Genomic DNA, 17,412 nt, shown 5'->3' with positions numbered 1-17,412 from the left:
ACCCATTATGGTTGTTCCTCCATCTCCATCTCTAGACCAGACTGGCCTCTCTCTCTGAGACACTGACCCGTTCCATTTACCCAGACTGGCCTCTCTGGCCTCTCTGAGACACTGACCCATTATGGTTTCCTCCATCTCCATCTCTAGAATGGCCTCTCTCTCTGAGACACTGACCCGTTCCATTTACCCAGACTGGCCTCTCTCTCTGAGACACTGACCCATTCCATGGTTGTTCCTCCATCTCCATCTCTAGAATGGCCTCTCTCTCTGAGACACTGACCCATTCCATTTACCCAGACTGGCCTCTCTCTCTGAGACACTGACCCATTCCATTTACCCAGACTGGTTGTTCCTCCATCTCCATCTCTAGACTGGCCTCTCTGGCCTCTGAGACACTGACCCATTCCATTTACCCAGACTGGCCTCTCTCTCTGAGACACTGACCCATTCAATGGCCTCTCTCTCTGAGACACTGACCCATTCAATGGCCTCTCTCTCTGAGACACTGACCCATTCCATTTACCCAGACTGGCCTCTCTCTCTAAGACACTGACCCGTTCCATTTACCCAGACTGGCCTCTCTCTCTGAGACACTGACCCATTCCATTTACCCAGACTGGCCTCTCTCTCTGAGACACTGACACCGTTCCATTTACCCAGACTGGCCTCTCTCTGGCCTCTCTCTCTGAGACACTGACCCGTTCCATTTACCCAGACTGGCCTCTCTCTCTGAGACACTGACCCGTTCCATTTACCCAGACTGGCCTCTCTCTCTGAGACACTGACCCATTCCATTTACCCAGACACTGACCCATTCCATTTACCCAGACTGGCCTCACTGACTCTTTAGACACTGACCCACTCCATTTACCCAGACTGGCCTCTCTCTCTAAGACACTGACCCATTCCATTTACCCAGACTGGCCTCTCTCTCTGAGACACTGACCCATTCCATTTACCCAGACTGGCCTCTCTCTCTGAGACACTGACCCATTCCATTTACCCAGACTGGCCTCTCTCTCTAAGACACTGACCCATTCCATTTACCTGACTGGCCTCTCTCTCTGAGACACTGACCCATTCCATTTACCCAGACTGGCCTCTCTCTCTGAGACACTGACCCATTCCATTTACCCAGACTGGCCTCTCTCTCTGAGACACTGACCCGTTCCATTTACCCAGAATGGCCTCTCTCTCTGAGACACTGACCCGTTCCATTTACCCAGAATGGCCTCTCTCTCTGAGACACTGACCCGTTCCATTTACTCAGACTGGCCTCTCTCTCTGAGACACTGACCCGTTCAATGGCCTCTCTCTCTGAGACACTGACCTGTTCAATTTACCCAATTGATTTAAGGCATCGGTCACAAAAAAGTCCTAAAGAGGAGTTCAATTAATTGTGCCTTAGTCTGTTTCCCAAATGGCACCCTAATTCCCTATGTGGGACCTGGTCAAAAGTAGTGCACTCTATTCCCTATGTGGGTCCTGGTCAAAAGTAGTGCACCCTATTCCCTATGTGGGACCTGGTCAAAAGTAGTGCACCCTATTCCCTATGTGGGTCCTGGTCAAGTGCACCCTATTCCCTATGTGGGGCCTGGTCAAAAGTAGTGCACTATTTAAGGAATCAGGTGCAATTTGGGACACACATTTCAAGTTCAACCTATATCTGTGAAGCGTTGCCTATTCCCTACATAGTGCACTACCGCTCTCTTACAAACAACAACCCTATTCCCTACATAGTGCACTTCTGCTCCTTTTCAAACAACAACCCTATTCCCTACATAGTGCACTACTACTCCCTTACAAACAACAACCCTATTCCCTACATAGTGCACTTCTGCTCCTTTTCAAACAACAACCCTATTCCCTACATAGTGCACTACTTTTGGCCAGTGTTAAAGGGGGACTAGGGTAGTATTTGAGACACTGACAGCGATAGATTAGCAGTAGATTCAGTTTTAATTTCTTGCAGGCCCCCTCCTCCTCGCCCCCCCTCTCAGAAGAGGGTGCACTTCTTGCGCCTCTTTTTGATTGGTGGCGGGCACAGGACGGCCCGGATGGCCTCGTCGAAAACCGTCTTCAGCCCCCTCTGGGTCAGGGCTGAGCACTCCAGGTACTTCACCGCACCTGTAGGGGACAGGAGACAGCCAATCAGAGAAGGGGATGAGGACAGACACACATCCAATTGGTCAGTCAGAAACTAGGTGAATTCACACACAGGTGAACACTAGAGCTGAAAGAAGCTGTCAGAAACACATTCAGACACACTACATCCTCGCTCTCGTTCTCAAACTAAAACACCACCCTCCACAGACACCCACCTATCTCCCGTGCCATGGCCAGGCCCTGAGGGTAGGTGATTGGGGACAACTTCTTGTCCCTCAGCCTCTCAATAGTGTCCTTGTCGTCCCTCAGGTCCAGCTTCGTGCCCACCAGGATAATGGGGGTGTTGGGGCAGTGGTGACGCACTTCCGGGTACCACTGTTCAAGGTCACATAGAGGTCAAAGGTCAAGGGTTCATCTTCATTTAATTTGAACCTTTATTGAACTAGGCAAGTCAGTTAAGAACAAATTCTTATATACAATGACGTCCTGCACCGGCCAAACCCGGACGACGCTGGGCCAAACCCGGACGACGCTGGGCCAAACCCGGACGACGCTGGGCCAAACCCGGACGACGCTGGGCCAAACCCGGACGACGCTGGGCCAAACCCGGACGACGCTGGGCCAAACCCGGACGACGCTGGGCCAAACCCGGACGACGCTGGGCCAAACCCGGACGATGCTGGGCCAATTGTACACCGCCCTATGGGACTCCATTTTTTCCATATTACTGTACAATGTGGAGCTGACCATATTAGGGATATTACTGTACAATGTGGAGCTGACCATATTAGGGATATTACTGTATAATGTGGAGCTGACCATATTAGGGATATTACTGTACAATGTGGAGCTGACCATATTAGGGATATTACTGTACAATGTGGAGCTGACCATATTAGGGATATTACTGTACAATGTGGAGCTGACCATATTAGGGATATTACTGTACAATGTGGAGCTGACCATATTAGGGATATTACCATCACTGTAATTTAGCAGGGCGATAGAGACTCTCACCTTCGCTCTGACGTTCTCAAAGGAGGCAGGGCTCACCAGAGAGAAGCATGTCAGGAACACGTCCTGTTCAGGCACAGGAAACAGACAGTATATTAAACAGGCTGACTAAACAAGACACACTGCATGGAAAAACAATGAGTGACTCTCTAGGTTCTGTATAGAATAGGACAGCAGCTGGAGAGACTACAGGGTGAGTTGGACTCTGACTCAGTGACTCTCTAGGTTCTGTATAGAATAGGACAGCAGCTGGAGAGACTACAGGGTGAGTTGGACTCTGACTCAGTGACTCTCTAGGTTCTGTATAGAATAGGACAGCAGCTGGAGAGACTACAGGGTGAGTTGGACTCTGACTCAGTGACTCTCTAGGTTCTGTATAGAATAGGACAGCAGCTGGAGAGACTACAGGGTGAGTTGGACTCTGACTCAGTGACTCTCTAGGTTCTGTACTGGAGAGACTACAGGGTGAGTTGGACTCTGGTTCTGGTTCTGTATAGAATAGGACAGCAGCTGGAGAGACTACAGGGTGAGTTGGACTCTGACTCAGTGACTCTCTAGGTTCTGTATAGAATAGGAGGCTGGACTACAGGGTGAGTTGGACTCTGTGACTCTGACTCAGCTGGAGAGACTGGAGAGACTACAGGGTGAGTTGGACTCTGACTCAGTGACTCTCTAGGTTCTGTATAGAATAGGACAGCAGCTGGAGAGACTACAGGGTGAGTTGGACTCTGACTCAGTGACTCTCTAGGTTCTGTATAGAATGGAGGACAGCAGCTGGAGAGACTACACAGGGTGAGTTGGACTCTGACTCAGTGACTCTCTAGGTTCTGTATAGAATAGGACAGCAGCTGGAGAGACTACAGGGTGAGTTGGACTCTGACTCAGTGACTCTCTAGGTTCTGTATAGAATAGGACAGCAGCTGGAGAGACTACAGGGTGAGTTGGACTCTGACTCAGTGACTCTCTAGGTTCTGTATAGAATAGGACAGCAGCTGGAGAGACTACAGGGTGAGTTGGACTCTGACTCAGTGACTCTCTAGGTTCTGTATAGAATAGGACAGCAGCTGGAGAGACTACAGGGTGAGTTGGACTCTGACTCAGTGACTCTCTAGGTTCTGTACTAGAATAGGACAGCAGCTGGAGAGACTACAGGGTGAGTTGGACTCTGACTCAGTGACTCTCTAGGTTCTGTATAGAATAGGACAGCAGCTGGAGAGACTACAGGGTGAGTTGGACTCTGACTCAGTGACTCTCTAGGTTCTGTATAGAATAGGACAGCAGCTGGAGAGACTACAGGGTGAGTTGGACTCTGACTCAGTGACTCTCTAGGTTCTGTATAGAATAGGACAGCAGCTGGAGAGACTACAGGGTGAGTTGGACTCTGACTCAGTGACTCTCTAGGTTCTGTATAGAATAGGACAGCAGCTGGAGAGACTACAGGGTGAGTTGGACTCTGACTCAGTGACTCTCTAGGTTCTGTATAGAATAGGACAGCAGCTGGAGAGACTACAGGGTGAGTTGGACTCTGACTCAGTGACTCTCTAGGTTCTGTATAGAATAGGACAGCAGCTGGAGAGACTACAGGGTGAGTTGGACTCTGACTCAGTGACTCTCTAGGTTCTGTATAGAATAGGACAGCAGCTGGAGAGACTACAGGGTGAGTTGGACTCTGACTCAGTGACTCTCTAGGTTCTGTATAGAATAGGACAGCAGCTGGAGAGACTACAGGGTGAGTTGGACTGTGACTCAGTGACTCTCTAGGTTCTGTATAGAATAGGACAGCAGCTGGAGAGACTACAGGGAGTTGGACTCTGACTCAGTTGGACTCTGACTCAGTGACTCTCTAGGTTCTGTATAGAATAGGACAGCAGCTGGAGAGACTACAGGGTGTGTTGGACTCTGTGACTCAGTAACTCTCTAGGTTCTGTATAGAATAGGACAGCAGCTGGAGAGACTACAGGGTGAGTTGGACTCTGTGACTCAGTGACTCTCTAGGTTCTGTATAGAATAGGACAGCAGCTGGAGAGACTACAGGGTGAGTTGGACTCTGACTCAGTGACTCTCTAGGTTCTGTATAGAATAGGACAGCAGCTGGAGAGACTACAGGGTGAGTTGGACTCTGACTCAGTGACTCTCTAGGTTCTGTATAGAATAGGACAGCAGCTGGAGAGACTACAGGGTGAGTTGGACTCTGACTCAGTGACTCTCTAGGTTCTGTATAGAATAGGACAGCAGCTGGAGAGACTACAGGGTGAGTTGGACTCTGACTCAGTGACTCTCTAGGTTCTGTATAGAATAGGACAGCAGCTGGAGAGACTACAGGGTGAGTTGGACTCTGACTCAGTGACTCTCTGGAGGTTCTGTATAGAATAGGACAGCAGCTGGAGAGACTACAGGGTGAGTTGGACTCTGACTACAGGGTGAGTTGGACTCTGACTCAGTGACTCTCTAGGTTCTGTATAGAATAGGACAGCAGCTGGAGAGACTACAGGGTGAGTTGGACTCTGACTCAGTGACTCTCTAGGTTCTGTATAGAATAGGACAGCAGCTGGAGAGACTACAGGGTGAGTTGGACTCTGACTCAGTGACTCTCTAGGTTCTGTATAGAATAGGACAGCAGCTGGAGAGACTACAGGGTGAGTTGGACTCTGACTCAGTGACTCTCTAGGTTCTGTATAGAATAGGACAGCAGCTGGAGAGACTACAGGGTGAGTTGGACTCTGTGACTCAGTGACTCTCTAGGTTCTGTATAGAATAGGACAGCAGCTGGAGAGACTACAGGGTGAGGGACTCTGACTCAGTGACTCTCTAGGTTCTGTATAGAATAGAGAGCTGGAGAGGGGTGAGTTGGACTCTGACTCAGTGACTCTCTAGGTTCTGTATAGAATAGGACAGCAGCTGGAGAGACTACAGGGTGAGTTGGACTCTGACTCAGTGACTCTCTAGGTTCTGTATAGAATAGGACAGCAGCTGGAGAGACTACAGGGTGAGTTGGACTCTGTGATTTCTGTGACTCAGTGACTCTCAAGGTTCTGTATAGAATAGGACAGCAGCTGGAGAGACTACAGGGTGAGTTGGACTCTGTGATTTCTGTGATTCAGTGACTCTCAAGGTTCTGTATAGAAAGAGACTGGACAGGGTGAGTTGGACTCTGTGATTTCTGTGACTCTAGTGACTCTCTCAGGTTCTGTATAGAAAGAGACTACAGGGTGAGTTGTGAGTTGGACTCTGTGACTCAGTGACTCTCTAGGTTCTGTATAGAAAGAGACTACTCTGAGGACTCAGTGACTAGGTTCTGAGAATAGGCTGGAGAGACTGCAGGGTGAGTTGGACTCTGTGATTTCTGTGACTCAGTGACACTCTAGGTTCTGTTCTGTATAGAAAGAGACTACAGGGAGTTGGACTCTGTTGGACTCTGACTGGTTCTGTATTTCTGTGACTCAGTGACTCTCAAGGTTCTGTATAGAATAGGACAGCAGCTGGAGAGACTACAGGGTGAGTTGGACTCTGACTCAGTGACTCTCTAGTGAGTTCTGTATAGAATAGGACAGCAGCTGGAGAGACTACAGGGTGAGTTGGACTCTGTGACTCAGTGACTCTCTAGGTTCTGTATAGAAAGAGACGACAGGGTGTGTTGGACTCTGTGTTTTCTGTGACTCAGTAACTCTCTAGGTTCTGTATAGAATAGGACAGCAGCTGGAGAAACTACAGGATGTGTTGGTATTCAGAGCAGGTACGGGAGCCTTACAGAGGAGCTGGAGGAGTCTGGAGCTGGGGCCTCGCAATGCAACAGCAGTGTGTGTGTGTTTGTGTGTGTTTGTGTGTGTGTGTGTGTGTGTGTGTGTGTGTGTGTGTGTGTGTGTGTGTGTGTGTGTTTGTGTGTGTTTGTGTGTGTGCAGGGGTTCCTCTGGACAGGGAGGCAGACAGGATGTATTAATGAGGCAGACAGGATGTGTTAATGAGGCAGACAGGATGTATTAATTAGGCAGACATGATGTATTAATGAGGCAGACATGATGTATTAATGAGGCAGACAGGATGTACTAATGAGGCAGACAGGATGTGTTAGTGAGGCAGACAGGGTGTATTAAGGTGTTATAACAACACCACTCAGTAATCCTGGTGGTTGGCCTGTCACTGGTCTGACTACTATATATTTTTTATTTTGCCTTCATTTAACCAGGTAGGCTAGTTGAGAACAAGTTCTCATTTACATCTGCGACCTGGCCAAGATAAAGCAAAGCAGTGTGACAAAAACAACAACACAGAGTTACACATGGAATAAACAAACATACAGTCAATAACACAATAGAAAAATCTATGTACAGTGTGTGCAAATGTAGTAAGATTAGGGAGGTAAAGGCAATAAATAGGCCATAGAGGCAAAATAATTACAATTTAGCATTAACACTGGAGTAATAGATGTGCAGATGATGATGTGCAAGTAGAGATACTGGGGGCAAAAGAGCAAGAGGATAAATAACAATATGGGGATGAGGTAGTTGGGTGTGATGGGCTGTGTACAGGTACAGTGATCGGTAAGCTGCTCTAACAGCTGATGCTTAAAGTTAGTGAGGGAGATATGAGTCTCCAGCTTCAGTGATTTCTGCAATTCGTTCCAGTCATTGGCAGCAGAGAACTGGAAGGAAAGGCTGCCAAAGTAGGTGTTGGCTTTGGGAGTGACCAGTGAAATATACCTGCTGGAGCATGGTATATTTGTGGCTGCTGCTATGGTGACCAGTGAGCTGGGATATGGCGGGGCTTTACCTAGCAAAGACTTATAGATGACCTGGAACCTGTGGGTTTGGCGACGAATATGTAGCGAGGGCTAGCCAACGAGAGCATATATAGGTCACAGTGGTGGGTAGTATATGGGGCTTTGGTGACAAAACGGATGGCACTGTGATAGGCTACAGCCAATTTGTTGAGTAGAGTGTTGGAGGCTATTTTGTAAATGACATCGCCGAAGTCAAGGATTGGTAGGATAGTCAGTTTTACGAGGGCATGTTTGGCAGCATGAGTAAAGGAGGCTTTGTTGCGAAATACGAAGCCAATTCTAGATTTAATTTAGGATTGGAGATGCTTAATGTGAGTCTGGAACGAGAGTTTACAGTCTAACCAGACACCTAGGTATTTGTAGTTGTCAGAGCCGTCCAGAGTAGTGATGCTAGTCGGGCGGGTGGGTGCAAGCAGCCATCGGTTGAAGAGCATTTAGTTTAACTAGCATTAAAAAGCAATTGGAGGCCACGGAAGGAGAGTTGTATGGCGTTGAAGCTCGTTTGGAGGTTTGTTAACACAGTGTCCAAAGAAGGGCCAGATGTATACAGAATGGTGTCGCCTGCGTAGAGGTGGATCAGAGAGTCAACAGCAGCAAGAACGACATCATTTAGATATACAGAGAAAAGAGTCGGCCCAAGAATTGAACCCTGTGGCACCCCCATAGAGACTGCCAGAGGTCCGGACAACAGGCCCTCCGATTTGACACACTGAACTCTGTCTGCGAAGTGGTTGTTGAACCAGGCGAGGCAATCATTTGAGAAACCAAGGCTGTTGAGTCTGCCAATAAGAATGCGTTGATCGACAGTCGAAAGCCTTGGCCAGGTCGATGAAGACGGCTGCACAGTAATGTCTCTTATCGATGGTGGTTATGATATCGTTTAGGACCTTGAGCGTGGCTGAGGTGCACCCATGACCAGCTTGGAAAACAGATTGCACAGTGGAGAAGGTACGGTGGGATTCAAAATAGTCAGTGATCTGTTTGTTGACTTGGCTTTCGAAGATTTTAGAAAGGCAGGGCAGGATCATCCCCCTTTGAAGAGGAGGATGACCACGGCAGCTTTCCAATCTTTGGGGATCTCAGACGATACGAGAGGTTGAACAGGCTAGTAATAGGGGTTGCAACAATTTTGGTGGATCATTTTAGAAAGAGAGGGTCCAGATTGTCTAGCCCAGCTGATTTGTAGGGATCCAGATTTTGCAGCTCTTTCAGAACATCAGCTGTCTAGATTTGGGTGAAGGAGACGCGGGGGGACTTGGGCAGGTTTCTGCCGAGAGTGCAGATCTGTTGGCCGGGGTTGGGGTAGCCAGGTGGAAAGCATGGCCAGCCGTAGAAAAGTGCTTATTGAAATGATCGATTATCGTAGATTTATCAGTGGTGACAGTGTTTCCTAGCCTCAGTGCAGTGGGCAGCTGGGAGGAGGTGCTGTTATTCTCCATGGATTTTACAGTGTCTCAAAACCTTTTGGAATTAGTGCTACAGGATGCAAATGTATGTTTGAAAAAGCTAGCCTTAGCTTTCCTAACTGACTGTGCATATTGGTTCCTGACTTCCCTGAAAAGTTGCATATCGCGGGAAATATTTGATGCTAATGCAGTGTGCCACAGGATGTTTTTGTGTTGGTCAAGGGCAGTCAGGTCTGGGGTGAACCAAGGGCTATATCTGTTCTTAGTTCTTCATTTTTTGAATGGGGCATGCTAATTTAAGATGGTGAGGAAAGCACTTTTAAAGAGCAAACAGGCATCCTCTACTGACGGGATGAGGTAAATAGCCATCCAGGATACCCGGGCCAGGTCGATTAGAAAGGCCTGCTCGCTGAAGTGTTTTAGGGAGCATTTGACAGTGATTAGGGATGGTTATTTGACCGTGGACCCATTACGGACGCAGGCAATGAGGCAGTGATGGCTGAGATCCTGGTTGAAGACAGCAGAGGTGTATTTAGAGGGCAAGTTGGTCAGGATGATATCTATGAGGGTGCCCATGGTTACGGATTTAGGGTTGTACCTGGTAGGTTCCTTGATCATTTGTGTGAGAATATGACTATTCTCCTCTCTGGCTGGGATGGGTGAAAGGCTAAAATAGCCCCCCTAATCATTTTCTCTGAAGCAGCATCCAGGCAGGCAGGGAGCTGTGTTTCTGCACTGGCGAGATAATGAGGAAAACAGTGGAATAACAGGAAACTGTGTGGAGAATGAGTTAAGCAGAACCAGGAAGACACAAGATGGAGGATGTGGAATGTGTAGGAGTGATAATGAATGAGAGATGGGGGTGAGTGAGTGAGTGAGTGAGTGAGTGAGTGAGTTACCGTCTGTGGATAGGACAGTGGTCTGAGCCTGTCGTAGTCCTCCTGTCCTGCAGTATCCCACAGTCCCAGATTCACTGGTTTCCCATCGACCATTACATTGGCAGAGTAGTTGTCAAACCTGAGAGGACAGGATGTTGTTCAGAGAAGTACACACACACACACACACACACACACACACACACACACACATGTGGACACACACACACACACACACACACACATACACACAAACAGGCATGCAGCATGTCACACTCACATACACACAAACAGGCATGCACACACACACACACACACACACACACACAGTCACAAACATTCACACACACAAACAGGCATGCATTACACACAAAAAACAGGCATGCACACACACACACATACACACACAAACACACACACATGTTGTTCACACACACACACACACACACACACACACACACACACACACACATGCACAAACATACGCACACACACAAACACACACACACACAAAAACACACACACACACACACACACATGCACACACACACAAACAGGCATGCACACACACACACACACACACACACAAACAGGCATGCACACACACACACACACACACACACACACTCACATACACACAAACAGGCATGCACACACACACACACACACACGCACACACACACACACACACACACACACACACACACACACACACACACAGGCATGCACAAACATACGCACACACACAAACAGGCATGCACACACACAAAAACAGGCATGCACACACACACAACAGGCATGCACAAACATACACACACACAAACAGGCATGCACACAAACAGGCATGCACACACACAAAAACAGGCATGCACACACACACACACAAACAGGCATACACACACACACACACACACACATACACACACACCATCATTGTAGTGCAGCTTCATGCTATGATACTCACACTGTGGGGATGTATTCTCCAGGGAAGGCATTGGTGGTATAGCTGATGAGAAGACATGTCTTTCCCACCGCTCTGAGAGACAAAGTTTATTTTACTTTTGTTTATTATCTATTTCACTTGCTTTGGCAATGAAAACATATGTTTCCCATGACAATAAAAGCTCTTAAATTGAAAAATAAATATATAAATATATATATATAGAGAGAGAGGGGTAGAGAGAGAGAGATAGAGAGAGATAGAGAGATAGAGAGAGAGAGAGAGAGAGATAATCAAATCAATAAATAAAGGCTAAAGGTTGTTTGGCAGTGTGTGTGTGTGTGTGTGTGTGTGTGTGTGAGAGTGTGTGTAATCAAATCAATAAATAAAGTGTTGTGTGTGTGTGTGTGTGTGTGTGTGTGTGTGTGTGTGTGTGACACAGACACTGTCCTACATAGACTTTTGGCTGGGGGGTACATTGGCAGACCACAGCTGCCTTTCTATGTTGTTGTCTTAGGTCTCTCTTTATGGACTGTTGTGTTGTCTCTCGTCGTGATGTGTGTTTGGTCCTATATTTTTATTTTAATCCCAGCCCCCGTCCACGCAGGGGGCCTTTTGGTAGGCCGTCAATGTAAGTAAGAATTTGTTCTATATACAGGGTGTTACGGTACAGAGTCAATGTGGAGGCTGTATACAGGTGATACTGGTACAGAGTCAATGTGGAGGCTATATACAGGGGGTACTGGTACAGAGTCAATGTGGAGGCTATATACAGGTGGTACTGGTACAGAGTCAATGTGGAGGCTATAAACTGAGTCAATGTGGAGGCTGTACAGGTGAGGTCAAGAGTGTGGAGGCTATATACAGGTGGTACTATATACAGGTACACAGAGTCAATGTGGAGGCTATATACAGGGTGTTACGGTACTGGTACAGAGTCAATGTGGAGGCTATATAAGGGGGTACCGGTACAGAGTCAATGTGGAGGCTATGTGGAGGCTATATACAGGTGATACTGGTACAGAGTCAATGTGGAGGCTATATACAGGGTGTTACGGTACAGAGTCAATGTGGAGGCTATATACAGGTGGTACTGGGAGTCGATGTGGAGGCTATATACAGGGGTACCGGTACAGAGTCAATGTGGAGGCTATATACAGGGTATTACGGTACAGAGTCAATGTGGAGGCTATATGCACAGGGACAGAGTGTGGAGGCTATACAGGTGATACTGGTACAGAGTCAATGTGGAGGCTATATACAGGGTGTTACGGTACAGAGTCAATGTGGAGGCTATATACAGGGGGTACTGGTACAGAGTCAATGTGGAGGCTATATACAGGGGGTGATACTGGTACAGAGTCAATGTGGAGGCTATATACAGGGGTACCAGTACAGAGTCAATGTGGAGGCTATATACAGGGGGAGGCTATATACCGGTACAGAGTCAATGTGGAGGCTATATACAGGGGGTACCGGTACAGAGTCAATGTGGAGGCTATATACAGGGGGTACCGGTACAGAGTCAATATGGAGGCTATATACAGGGGGTTCCGGGTACAGAGTCAATGTGCGGGGGCACCTGTTAGTTGAGGTAATTGAGGTAATATGTACATGTAGGTAGAGTTAAAGTGACTATACATAGATCATAAACAGAGAGTAGCAGCAGTGTTAAAGAGGGTCTGGGTAGCCCTTTGATTAGCTGGTCAGGAGTCTTATGGCTCGGGGGTAGAAGCTCTTAAGAAGCCTCTTGGACCCAGACTTGGGTTAGGGAAAATAGGCCTTTGAATGGGACTGAATTACGTGTCCCCACAAGGTTAGTTGTACAATATTGCGCATGTGTGTGTGTGTGTTGCCCATCCCCTAAAAAAATCCTAGACAGCCTCTCCCCCACACCCCTGTTTAGCTACGCTATGCAGTCCAGTGCACCCTACCTCCACACACTACCCAAAATCTACGCCGCATCCGCACCGCATCACAATGTAGCAGAAGTCAAGTAAACCTGTCTTTCAAAGATGTCTATGGTAGAAAGGCTATATAAACACGGCATATTGCATAGACGCCCATGCCCATCCGTAGCCCGTGCCCATCTGTAGCCCGTGCCCATCCGTAGCCCGTGCCCATCCGTAGCCCGTGCCTCGGTAGGAGCTGGCTGTGTAGGTGTGAAAGCATTACATCATTTAATGAGTCTCAGCCACGCCCTCCCAGCGACATTTCTGTAACTATGCACATATTAATGTATATTTCACAATTCTGCTCAACCCCCCCCCCCCGGACAAATATGGGTTTCCAAATGTTGCTAATCCGAGAAGCTTTAGTTAGTTATTTTTTTTAAATATTTAAATGAAACGTTCAAATAGCTTTAGTTAAATTTCAGACAGAATATTTCACACCCGAACTTATAATGTATTGTGCAAAACCTGGCAGAAAATTTGGCAAATGCATTGATAACATGAAATTACAAAGTAGGCTAACAAAATAAAAAATGGAATTGCTCCACATTCATTTCACGCTCACGCACTGACGAGAGAGCGGATTCTAGAGAAGTGAACGCCGACCCATTCAACCCGCTATACCCCCAGCCCTTACTGCAACAATTGCCCTCACAGACTCGAAAAAGGACACATTTTCAGCCTAAACACACACAACAGGTCTTACCCATCGCCCACCACGACGCATTTGATGGCCTGCATTTTTTCAGAGGGTGGTGGTATCCAACGACGGACTATTCCCTGGTTTTAAAATGGCAAATGGTTTATCATTTCTGATATCGCTAATAATAAGTGAATTGGTACAGCTCCTCGCGACCAGGCTGCAGTAGCGGAGGGAGGCAGTGTCGAATCCCGGCGGAATCTCCCGGAAAAGACCGAACGTGTTTAAAGGGAACGTTGTTTTTTCCCCCCGACAGCAGTTGAACTCTGTAAATGACAATGTGTTCTTCCCAAATCACACCCTATTCCCTATGTTGTACACTACGGGTCCAATGGGTTGTGGTCAAAAGTAGTGCACACATAGGGATTAAGGGACAATTTGGGACATATGACATGTGTCCAGTGGGTTCCTCTGTAGTGACTATTGTGCAGAGTTCTGGTGATGAAGGACTTCAGAATGGACATACACACAGAGAGAACGAGACACACCTCAAACAAACCATCAATAACCACAGTTGACACACTTTGTTAGAATGTATTTGTTTTATTGCTTGACCTGCCATTAGGAAATAACCAAAACCACAAGGATTAGAACTGAGCACAAACAGTAAAGCAAACCTTGTACAGTCATCATCATCATCATCATAATAGTAAAATGGTCCTTTGGCCACTTCCTCTGACCAGAGTCCTCTTCCTCTTCCCTAAACAGACACCCTATTCCCTACATAGACCACTTCGTTTGACCAGAGCCCTCTTCCTCTTCCCTAAACACCCTATTCCTGACCAGGGCTCTAGAGTAGTGCACTATAGAAGGAGAAAGGTTCCATTTGGGACACATCCCACAGGCCTTGTCATCCCGCAGGCCTTGTCATCCCACAGGCCTTGTCATCCGTCAATGAGAGCTTGAAGGCCACGTCCCAAACCACCAACAACCTTTTCCCCCTCTCCTGAAGTGTGCACTTGCACACGTTTTGTTGTTGTTGCGTGGACTTAGCAATGCTGGAAACTTCCCCCTCCAGCCAATGCTTATACCAATCCCATGCTTTTAAATCTACCACAGGGAGTGTGCAAGCCAAGTGGACACACTATGTGAGCAAGGAAGAGAATTGGGACGAAGCCGAAGAATGGGAGCACTAAACAGAATCCTAAACCAAAAACCTTGACCCCTATTCCCTACTCTAGATAGGAAAGGATTGGATAGGTACAAGCCATATGGTAACAGCTCCACCGTGCCCTCTGATAGGTGGAGTTTTGCACCACCTCGATGACACCGTGCTGCCCGTCTGCCCCTGGACTTGCTCCAGAGACCATCTACGCCTTTCCCCTCCGACAGCCTCCCTCCGATGACCCCTCAACCCATCCACGCCTTTCCCCTCCGACAGCCTCCCTCCGATGACCCCTCAACCCATCCACGCCTTTCCCCTCCGATGACCCCTCAACCCATCCACGCCCCTCAACCCATTCCCCTCCGATGACCCCTCAACCCATCCACGCCTTTCCCCTCCGATGACCCCTCAACCCATCCACGCCTTTCCCCTCCGATGACCCCTCAACCCATCCACGCCTTTCCCCTCCGATGACCCCTCAACCCATCCACGCCTTTCCCCTCCGATGACCCCTCAACCCATCCACGCCTTTCCCCTCCGACAGCCTCCCTCCGATGACCCCTCAACTTCCCGACCCTCTCATGAACGATGTTGTTTTCTAAATTTCTAGTCTTTTTTTGTGTGTGTTGCTTTTAAAGCACTTTTGAGATTCTTTATGTAATAACGAATAGCACTATAAGAGTTTAATAAATTATTATATTGCTGATACCCATCCAATCCTCTCAGTTCTGCACCAGTGCCCCAAAAGGGTAGGACGTAGGAATAGGGGCTAGGGGTTGATTTGGGACACAGATTATGACTCTAAAGCAGGGGTGCCCAGCTGCGGTCCCGGGGGCCATCTGCGGTCCCGGGGCCATCTGCGGTCCCGGGAGCCATCTGCGTGCTGCTTTCCTTACTAACCGTTTAAAGGTGGCCTCAGTGATGTGGCAGAGATGTAAACAGTAAACAGCACAGTGGGTCAATTTACACAACTAAGAGCATTGAAGCACGAGGCTCAACTTGTCCCCTGTTTTGGTGGTTTTTCCATCTCAAATTTCATTGACAAACTACAGTATGTCTTCTCCTCCTGACCAATCAATGGCAAGCTCCTGTCCCTCACGCCTCTACACTCTCTCACACACACACAGTTTCCATTCTGTTTCTACAAACAAATCATGGCCACCAAGCTAGAAGCAACATCACTCTGAAGTGAACACGTGTACGTGCACAGATACCGTGTGTGACTGTGTGAGAGAGAAGTGGTGCATCTCGCTCATCTTAGTATCTGCGGTGTTGCTCGTGGCAACATCATTTCACAGAGTCTAACTTTAAATAACAGACTAATTTTGACCTGGACCACCAGGTGTGTGTGTGTGTGTGTGTACTCTATCCAATCAATGATATTACTTAATCAACTTAGTGCCAGGGGACAAATGAAAACCTGAGCTGTGGACCTCTGTTCTATAAGCCAAGATCACATGACCGAAGGCAAAACTACAGTCAACGTCTCGGACTGTTTGGGTTCTCATACATACTGCGCCTTACAGTTACTGTACTTACAGTGGCTGTGTCGCACACAGACCCCGGTAAAGCTAGAATGGTGATTGTTGTTAGAAACACCTTACTGACCTTCATCTATAGACAGAACACTGTAGTTAGTAAGGTTTCAGAATGACAGTAACTTTCCCAAGAACTCCAACCAGGAAAATAACCTGAATTTTGCAACCCTGGTTGTTAGACTGAATGATCTACAAATGAATTAAAAACATGGAATGAGACACAAACCACTAATATAAAAGGGATAGAAAGGTGTTTGACTCTGATTGGAACACAACACATCAAATCAGTGTGTGAGAAAGAAATGACAACAGCCACCCATTCTAGATTCCCCCAAGTCCTCCCACTGCCAGAGTTCTAGATTCCCCCAAGTCCTCCCACTGCCAGAGTTCTAGATTCCCCCAAGTCCTCCCACTGCCAGAGTTCTAGATTCCCCCAAGTCCTCCCACTGCCAGAGTTCTAGATTCCCCCCATGAAAACCATCAACTAGATACACTGTGTCTGAAAAGGCACCCTATTCCCTATAAAGTGCACTACTTTTGACCAGAGACCAATGACACCCTATTACTTTTGACCAGAGCCTATGGGGCTTTTTTAAAATTAATTAATTAATATATATATATATATATATATGAAACAGAGTGACATTTCAGACACGCACACGGCCTGACAAATAAAACAAGTCTAATTTATTTCACACAATACACCAAGGACAGTTGAACAGTAAAAATGTCAAAACACCAGAAATGGATCAACCATGAGATGTAGCAGGGCCGTGTCCATTCCAGCCTGATCCTAGTTCAGCTAGAGACGCCTTATCCAGGACTACACACCACGGTGGATATAAAACCCTGCCTGCCTCCAAAATGGCACCCCTATTGCCTATATAGTGCACTACTTAGTCAAAGGCAGTGCACTATAAAGGGAATAGGGCTCCATTTGGAACACATCCACCACTGAATAGGGTTCCATTTGGAACACATCCACCACTGAATAGGGTT

The 17,412-nt window shown here is 47.5% G+C and overlaps 1 protein-coding gene across 1 annotated transcript; it reads right to left on the bottom strand.

Moving 5' to 3' along the window:
- Positions 1 to 1,819: 1,819 nt before the first annotated feature.
- Positions 1,820 to 15,223, bottom strand: LOC112236328 (ras-related C3 botulinum toxin substrate 3-like). The gene is made up of 6 exons (XM_042317217.1): positions 13,777 to 15,223; positions 11,143 to 11,214; positions 10,203 to 10,320; positions 3,124 to 3,186; positions 2,322 to 2,481; positions 1,820 to 2,127 (listed from the first exon to the last, which is right to left on the bottom strand). Exons 1-6 carry the CDS (start codon positions 13,809 to 13,811, stop codon positions 1,997 to 1,999), a joined length of 579 nt encoding a protein of 192 aa, XP_042173151.1. The 5' UTR covers positions 13,812 to 15,223; the 3' UTR covers positions 1,820 to 1,996.
- Positions 15,224 to 17,412: the final 2,189 nt, after the last annotated feature.

This window comes from Oncorhynchus tshawytscha, unplaced genomic scaffold (genome assembly GCF_018296145.1).
Source record: "Oncorhynchus tshawytscha isolate Ot180627B unplaced genomic scaffold, Otsh_v2.0 Un_contig_2750_pilon_pilon, whole genome shotgun sequence".
Lineage (NCBI taxonomy): Eukaryota > Metazoa > Chordata > Actinopteri > Salmoniformes > Salmonidae > Oncorhynchus > Oncorhynchus tshawytscha.
The sequence above is the reverse complement of the archived record's forward strand: the minus strand, read 5'-3'. Positions and strand labels throughout refer to the sequence as shown.